Below are 8,288 nucleotides of genomic sequence, written 5' to 3'. Positions count from 1 at the left end.
TGTGTTTCAAAAAAAATATAGGAAATCAATTCAAACCAATTTCAACTGTCATTTTGTCATGTAATCTTCTATGACATTCTGTGTAGTTGAACACATACAATGCAATTCCAAAATTTTCTCTTGTCAGATCCTAGGCTTTGACATTTACCCCAAATCCTTTGGTGGGGTGAGAAGAGTAGACCCTAATTTCTAAAGGATTCTCCTATAATTTGTAAACCTCACATTTGAGTGAAATTCAATGTCTTGAGTTTCAAAAATTTAAGCAGGAGATCCTCCAAATTAATCTCAGTTAAAATTCAGAATCAAAAACTTTGGATTATAGAATAAATTTCAACCTTAAGTTTAAAGCTGATTTTCACCTCAAGCTTAAGTTCAGTTTTGATTTCAAATGCGAGTCACTTTGACATTTTGCCCAAGTCATGGTGTAGCGAAAGAGTCAATTCAACTCATCAATTTATGACGCATCCGTATTTAGTGGTAAATTGGCTACAGTAATTCCGCACCTATATATATATATATATATATAATAGAGCGAACTAATCTTTTGCGTATTACTAAAGAATATATTATTCTGGCATCAAATAAAGGTCAGGGTTTGATGTTATGTCCACTTCAATAGCCTTTTTAGTATTCAAGAAACAATTATCACACCACAAGAGTTGAGATTCCTCCGCTGACATCATCCTCTTCCTCTTCAAATATGTTTTAAATTTCAACGCCAGGACCTCGGAACCCCAATTTCCAATGGGCAATTGCTCGCCCAAGCCCAAGCGTCAATCCCGATCATCCAAAACCCTAGTGGATACCTCGCTGCCGCCGGCCCAACTCCACGGATCGGAATCCTCTCTAATCGCGTGGCGTATCCGCGTCGCACTTCTCTACAAACGTGTAGCCGTCGAATTCGTCGAATGCGGAGATGACGAACCCTTCCTCCGGTGTGGATCGGAGATGGTGACTGGTTCGGAAGAATCGCTGCTTCGATACATTGACAATAGGTATGGAGGGCCGCCGTCGGAGACGGTGACGGAAACAAAGGAGAGGGTAATGGCGGCGGAAGTTATAGTGGTTCAACATCGAAGCATTCAACAGCATGTCGAGGGTATGGCGCAGTGGGTGGCAAAGTTGATGGCGGCAGGCGGCGATGAATGGAAAGAGAAAGCGGCGGAGGGGAGGCGTATGGGGAAATTGTACGGAGAGTTGGTGGAGATAATGCTAGAGCATGCCCAAATGGAGGAAAGGTTCATTTTCCCGACTCTCGAAAGGACCGCAGACTACGGTACTACTGCGGCGGATTCATGATTTTGATCATTAATTTGTGTTTTATCTTTTTAAATTTCACATTCTTTAATTCAATTTATTGCAGTATGAGGAGGAAATCCCGGGTTGTGGTTTATTGAAATAAAATCTAACAATTCTAGATGATGCTTGTGTATCTGTTATTAATACAACTTACTATTATTTTTCTTTTCTTAAACTGATTCACAAAACTGATTGAAAACTACAGCTACTGAACTCTTTATTTATTTATTCTTCTTGATTTTAAAAGAGAGGGTTTAAAAGTAAACTACTGTAATATGGCCTTAATCTTGATTATGATTACGGGTGGGAAATTTCTAATTCAGTTATGATCCATATATGAAATTAATTGAAACATTTTAATATGCTAGAAATTAGCTTTTTGGCTCGAATAAATTTAATTTCAAACTAGCTCTTTTGAAAATGGTTACATATAATAAGATTTTGAATCCAGCCCAACTATTATAATTATATGTATTATATGAGCGATCTATGTCCGACATATAATATAATCAAAGAAAACATTTGGCTTGTGGTCTGATTCAATTCCTAGTAAAACACGTATTCATTTTAGACAAATTTTTTAGCTAAGGCAATTTAGTAGTTTAAAGTTAATTTAGTTGGTTTTAGAGACAAAATTTTAAAATTCGTGATGTAAACATTAATTGTGAAATGTTTAATGATTAGTTTATCGAGAAAAGAAAAACTTGCATAGTCGTACTGCCACTCCAGTATTTGTTCATACTTTTTATGAAAAAAGCCTGCAGTTTGATTCAATTCTACTTAAACATGGACTGGTTTTCAAGATATATTCTAGCTTAAAATGTCTTCGATTTTAAATTTCTTAAGCTAAACCTTAAATGTGATATGTTTAATAGATCTTTTTAATATATGTGTTTTATTAATATATTATAACTCTAATTTCTTATCTTGTTCGTTTAAAGATGTCTGCAGAACGGCCAATGAGCAGCATGGAAGGCATCTCCCGTTAATGAACGGTATTAAAGAAGATCTAAAGTCACTCATCGCAATAGATGTTGGTGGACCTTTGTATAAAGAAGCTCTCCTCAACCTTTTCCTTCGCTTCAGAACTCTTCAGGTATTATTCTATTCTCTCTCCTCTTGCTTTTCTTTTACTGCATCTTAGCGGTCTGATTGTTATGGGTGTTATTCCGCCGGCTGATGCAAGGCTTTAAAGACTTGCCTTGCAAGGTCCGCAACCCCTATAGAAGGACAGCAATCATTGTCCTGGTCCTTACTGCACAATTGCAGCTTATTTTTTTGGGAAAATTAGGCGCCATGGCTCAAAAAAGTTGCAGCTTATGGTTGATTCTTAAACGCAATGATTTCACCTTCGCATTAGCTTTTTTAGGGAAATTAAACGAGCGAATTTATTTTCTAATGAAAATTGTAGATCTCTTTTTTGTGTTTTTTTTCATAATTACATGCCTTTTTAGTCTTTTTTATAATCGATTTATGATAGTAAGTACTTATATATATGCATTTGAGTCACTTAAGACAAATTCATATATATATATATATTTTGAAGTAATCCTTTGCCTATTACTAAAGAATATATTATTCTGACTTTTAGATTTGTGAAAGTGAAAGTAAGATGGGATTGGGAGATAAGTATTGGTAGATCACTAGGTTAACATAAGAATAGTGGGTGCAGACGCTTATGTTTTGTTTGAAATAATTTTTTTTTTCTATTCTATAATAATCTTTTAGTACAAAAACTTCTTCCAAACAGTTAACAATTAGTAGTCAAAAGATTTCCCAAACGAAACTTAAGATTGAATAGTTTATTTTAAGAAAGCAGGTTGGACTTCAATCCTCTATTTTTTGCTAAAATTAGTTTAATAAACATTGCATTAATTTTAGCATAAAATGGAAGACAATGAAGCCCATCTTGATGTAATTTGTGTTGGGGTATTTGATACAATATATTATTATTATTTATAGAGGCGGGCTTAGAAGTTTTTAATAGTGACAGCACAAATTAAATATTTTTAAAATACTCCTAATCTTTTTAGGGTGATTTCTTTTACTTATCATTTAATAACTCATAGTGAAATAATATTATAATATTTCTAATAAATATTTTTGTATTATATATTCTATTAGTTGTATCACATACAAATTTATGATTATCTTATTTTACTTTAAACATTTAGTGTTGGTTTTATAAAAAAATATTATAATTGATATGTCACAAAAAATCACCTTGACGGACACAAATGTCATGGCATATCGAAGTTGTAAACTTCTAAAATTAAATTTGGGATCATCCAAACTCTAATTTTAGCAAACTTATAGTCAAACTTAATGAATCAAAGAGTCAAATCAAATGACACCAAAATAGGTCTTATCCGAGCCCAAATAGCTGAAGCGTGTTCAAAAGATTCAAAGTATTAATTGAATGACAAAATTATATCAGAATATGTCATGCTTATAGTCTAATTGATCGACTCAGTGAGACAAATCCAACGAGCTCAAGTTCACTTAATTCCAACATCATTAAGACACATAAACACTTGAAAAACATTCTATCATTGGAGGAATCTATACACGAAAGTTGCCCATGATCTTTTCTATATTTACGAGATTTGTCACACATACAAATCTATTAATATTCCCTAACTCTCTACATGAGGGGGATCTTTAGGTACATATTGGAGATAGCTCTAAGGCTTCAAGAGTTATAGCACCACCTCCATTGTCAAACCTCCGTTCATCCAATGAAAGCTGTTGGACTTCCACCCGGCTGCCGGCACCCATCAGATTTCCACCTGACCATCATTGGACCATTGCCCAACAGTCGACTATCGTCGGACTTACACCCAGTCGACGACAGCAGTCAAATTTCCACTCGACCATCATTGGACTTCCAAAAGACCATCCTCAGACCATCGGTGTAATATCAAAAATCTAAAAATATAGATGTTTTGTCCCGCTGCATTTGGTGACTTATAGTAGCTCTGTTGTTCTGTATTTGTGTGTTGTTTTGAGTTAAATATTTGGAAGATTCAGTTCAGAACCAAACTCCAAAACCAGATCCTGGTCAGTTCAGTGTGTTCCGCATTCCGTGTCGCGTCCCGGTGCGAGCGGGATCCGTCCCGGATCGGGTCGGGTCGTGACAATCGGCCTCCATTGGACTTCCAAAAGACCATCCTCAGACCATTGCCCAGGCACCTACTGCTGTCGGACTACCACTCAACAGTAGAGCGTTGTCAAACTACCACTCAGCAGTTAACCATTGTCGGACTTCTACCTGACTGTGCCAAACTTTCACCTAGCTATCAACCGCCATTAAACTTCCACTCAACTGTCGATCACTGTAGAATTTCAACTCGACCATCGTCAGACCATCACCCGGCTGTTGATCGTTGTCGAACTTCTACCCGGTCGCCAATCGCTGCCAGACTTTCACCTAACCATCATCAGGCCATCACTTGGCTGCGAACTACGATCCTTTAGAGCACCGTCTCTTGCTGAGTACAGTATCTCCAACCTCTATCGCCTGTTGACTATTGTCCCTCTGAACTTCCTTGCCCACCGACCTCTGTTGCCAATTGACTGCGGTCCTTCAAACCTCTATCTCCCGTTGACTACAGTCCCTTCGACCTCCATCGCCTGCAACTACAGTCCCTCTAACCACCGTAACCCATTGACTACGTCCCTCATGCTTTCGTTCCTAGTGAACTATAGTACCTTCGACATTCATTACCTGCCAACTATGACCCCTCCGACCTCCGTCGCCCGCTGACAACGACCCCTCTGATATCCATCGCCTGCCAACTACGGCCCCTCCGACCATTATTGCTCGCAGATTACTGTCCCTTCGACTTCCATAGCCTGCCAACCACAGTCCCTTTGACCTCCGTCACTCATCGACTATGGTTTCTCTAACCTTCGTCATCCTGCCAACCAAATGAATAGGAAAAAGTTCACTTGAGAATTGCTCACTTATCATTGGATTCTTCCAACCCCAACCATGTAATGTGCTCTATATGACACATTGAACTAAGGCTTTCCCCTTGAGGAAGGGCATCATTTGTAATTGACTACAAAAACTAGTGGAATCATTTTAACTGAGCTAGACCCCATGATTTTTTTTCCTTTTCAGAGTTTTCCACATAAATAAGTTCTTAATACATCATAGCAGAAAATAATAAATTTTCTTTAGATCCTTATATCTCTCATCAGAAATAGCTATTAGAATTTAGGCCCTTATGACTCTCTGTATTAGCATATCAGAAAATATGTCCTTATAATTCTCAATGTTTAGCACCCTGACATTAAAAATTCAAACCCTTATAACTTCCTCTTGGTTCAGCAAAACAAAAATTCCTCAAACATCAAAGCTCCATTAAATCACATATTTCAAATTGATAAGTATATATATTATTGCATTGTAATAAATGAAATATAAATAAATTAATTTTAAAAGATTTACATAATGTTTCACTAATAGGTAATGTATTCAACTATTGAATAAAATTTTATAGTTTTAGAGTTTCACCTAATAATCAAAAAAATTTCAAATACTATTTTGAAGATTTTGAAGCTTTAATTGTATTATAACATTATTTTTTTTATCATAATTAATTTCTAATTGGATAAAAATACCTAAATATTCATAATATCATATCTACATTATATAGAAAATTGAACGGTGAAAGTTTTGCAAGTGTGAAGTTATCTTTATTTTAATGAAACAAATTCATTAAGAAAATTAGAAAAATCTTAAAAATTTTGTATTCTTGAAAACTAAAATAAATAGAATTTAATTTATCTTGATCCTCCGAATAACTTCTAGAATTGAAATAAAAATTTATAATGATGCCTAATACTGCTAAGAAAATAAACATATTGTATTACTTGCGCCAATTTGTCTTGTACTATTCTCGTCACCCACAACTAATTTATGGAGTGTTATATTTTATCGATGCCAATATCATTTGTATTAAAAAAAAAAAAAAGTCAAAACTATCATGTATTCTAACCCAAATTTCATCGAGAGAGCTCACAAAAATTAAATAATGATTGTATAATATAAGACAAAAGTATGTAACATGTGATATGAAATACTTAAAGAATATTTTTATTTTTATATTTTATAATATCATAATTTTTACGATAAATATTTTCATGAGTTCATATTTTATTATCTAGAAAATTACAAATAATTTATTTTTCGTCTTCCACAATAAATATTTAGTTGATTATATATAAGTATTTTAATTTTTTTTTTGGAAAGTATTTTAGTTTTTTTTTCAAGAAAATTATTAGCGCATTTATTATTATTTTTTTTCAATTATTTACTGACATTAATGCAGTTCAGGAACACTGCAAGCAACATTTCCAAGAGGAGGAGAGAGAGCTTCTGCCCTTGTTAGAAGCAGCAGAGAGCGTCAGGCGAAAGGAAGGGGAGGAGCCATGGCCACCAAATCGATGGGTTCAGCAAATTATGGATCTCATGGAGCAAACTCATTCTCGCTTATTTACATTCTTCGCGTCCGGCCTCTTCCCTAACGAGGCACTACGCTATGTTGGCCTTGTTTCAGGTGGCGATGACCAGCGGGCCATTGCCATGCTTCGCTCAATCGCTATCTCAATCGACACCTGACCACTGATTACAGCATAAAGCTGTACCTCCACTCATTTGTACACGCGATCATGTCAAGACCTTGACAATTGTTGTTGTTGTGTCTTTTTTTTTTTTAATTTTATTTTTGAGTCTATTAAGACAAAATTCATACAAATATTATATTTTTAAACTTCAAATCTATAACCTCTTGATTGATAGTCAAAATTTTCAACCAACACATCAAAATGTCTTATAACACAGCTCACCTTGGCCTGTTGGTTGAGAGCTTATGCTTTAACTAAAAGGTCCTGGGTTCGAGTCTTTGTGTATGCGTGATGTGTGTGAGTTTGCCTTAATTGGCCTAAATGTCCAAAAAAAAAAAAATGTCTTATAAATTTCAAAAATATTAGTCACATATTTTTTAACTAATTTTTTGTTGGGATAAATTTAAAAAAACTAATGTGTTATTTTTATAATATATTTCATAAAATATTTATTCTATTAATTATATAAATATTTTTTATTATTTTATTATATATTTCATAATATATGTTTTAATTTATGTTTAAATTTATTTAAAAAATTAAATGTATCGCAAGTTTCATATGTCAAAATTTTAAATTCATATTGATGACAATTTAATAGGATATTGTATAAATATAATGTATCAATGTAATAGCATTGATACAATGCAATGAAACACAAATTCAGTATTCTCCATTCACTATAAGAAAATTGGTCAATAACAACAAAAAAATAAAGATAAAAAGAAAATGATCGCTAAAGATATATTTTAGCGATCAAAAGTAAGTATGACCTCTAAATAATAAAGAAGCTTGATATTAGCCACCAAAAAGAAAAATTGGATGCTAATTTTGTCTCTAAAAGTCTTGAGAAATTTTTTTCTTGAATAATGATTCTTTTTTACTTGTGTACATAATACATTTTAAAAATATCATTTATATTTTATATAATGACAATTAAATGTTAACAAAACTTAGGCTGAATTATGGATGATTAGTTTGCAAAAAAAAAAAAAAATCAAAATAATGTAATTGATTCATTATTCAATTTCTACAAAATATGTGTTGGAGTTTGTCTATTTGTTCATATTCTTCACCGTCGAATGCTTCGCAGATATGTCAGTTGGCCATGGGCACTGCACTCTTTGGTGGGGTTCGACGTGTCTGGTCAGGTCACGAGTTCGACCCTCATAAGAAATATTTTTTGTAAGGATATTTTTGGAATTCAAATTAATAAAAAAAAGATGAATTCAAATTGCTATTCACATTTTTAAGATGGAAAATCTAATAAATTATTTAAATGTTAACAATTACTAATTTAAATAAAACTATACTTAATAATTAACAATTACTTATTTAAAATTTTACAATTTAGT

At 33.6% G+C, this 8,288-nt stretch overlaps 1 protein-coding gene across 2 annotated transcripts; it reads left to right on the top strand.

Moving 5' to 3' along the window:
• The first annotated feature begins 646 nt into the window (after positions 1-646).
• On the top strand, positions 647-7,065 carry LOC110106957. 2 transcript variants are annotated; one of them, XM_020837061.2, is made up of 3 exons: positions 647-1,276; positions 2,241-2,395; positions 6,639-6,771. In XM_020837061.2, exons 1-3 carry the CDS (start codon positions 745-747, stop codon positions 6,696-6,698), a joined length of 747 nt encoding a protein of 248 aa, XP_020692720.1. In that variant the 5' UTR covers positions 647-744; the 3' UTR covers positions 6,699-6,771. The 2 variants fall into 2 exon arrangements, with proteins under 2 accessions (XP_020692720.1, XP_020692719.1); XM_020837060.2 differs by having other exon boundaries at positions 651-1,276; positions 6,644-7,065.
• The last annotated feature ends 1,223 nt before the right edge of the window (positions 7,066-8,288 follow it).

Source organism: Dendrobium catenatum, unplaced genomic scaffold, assembly GCF_001605985.2.
Source record: "Dendrobium catenatum unplaced genomic scaffold, ASM160598v2 original_scaffold_234600, whole genome shotgun sequence".
Classification (NCBI taxonomy): domain Eukaryota; kingdom Viridiplantae; phylum Streptophyta; class Magnoliopsida; order Asparagales; family Orchidaceae; genus Dendrobium; species Dendrobium catenatum.
The sequence above is the reverse complement of the archived record's forward strand: the minus strand, read 5'-3'. Positions and strand labels throughout refer to the sequence as shown.

What these genes read in the sequence shown, in the direction of transcription:
- LOC110106957 (XM_020837060.2), top strand. Translation starts at nt 745, where the DNA reads ATGGGCAATTGCTCGCCCAAGCCCAAGCGTCAATCCCGATCATCCAAA. An exon ending in CGAAAGGACCGCAGACTACG is followed by an intron (nt 1,277 to 2,240) that starts GTACTACTGCGG and finishes GTTCGTTTAAAG; the next exon opens with ATGTCTGCAGAACGGCCAAT. An exon ending in TTCGCTTCAGAACTCTTCAG is followed by an intron (nt 2,396 to 6,643) that starts GTATTATTCTAT and finishes AATGCAGTTCAG; the next exon opens with GAACACTGCAAGCAACATTT.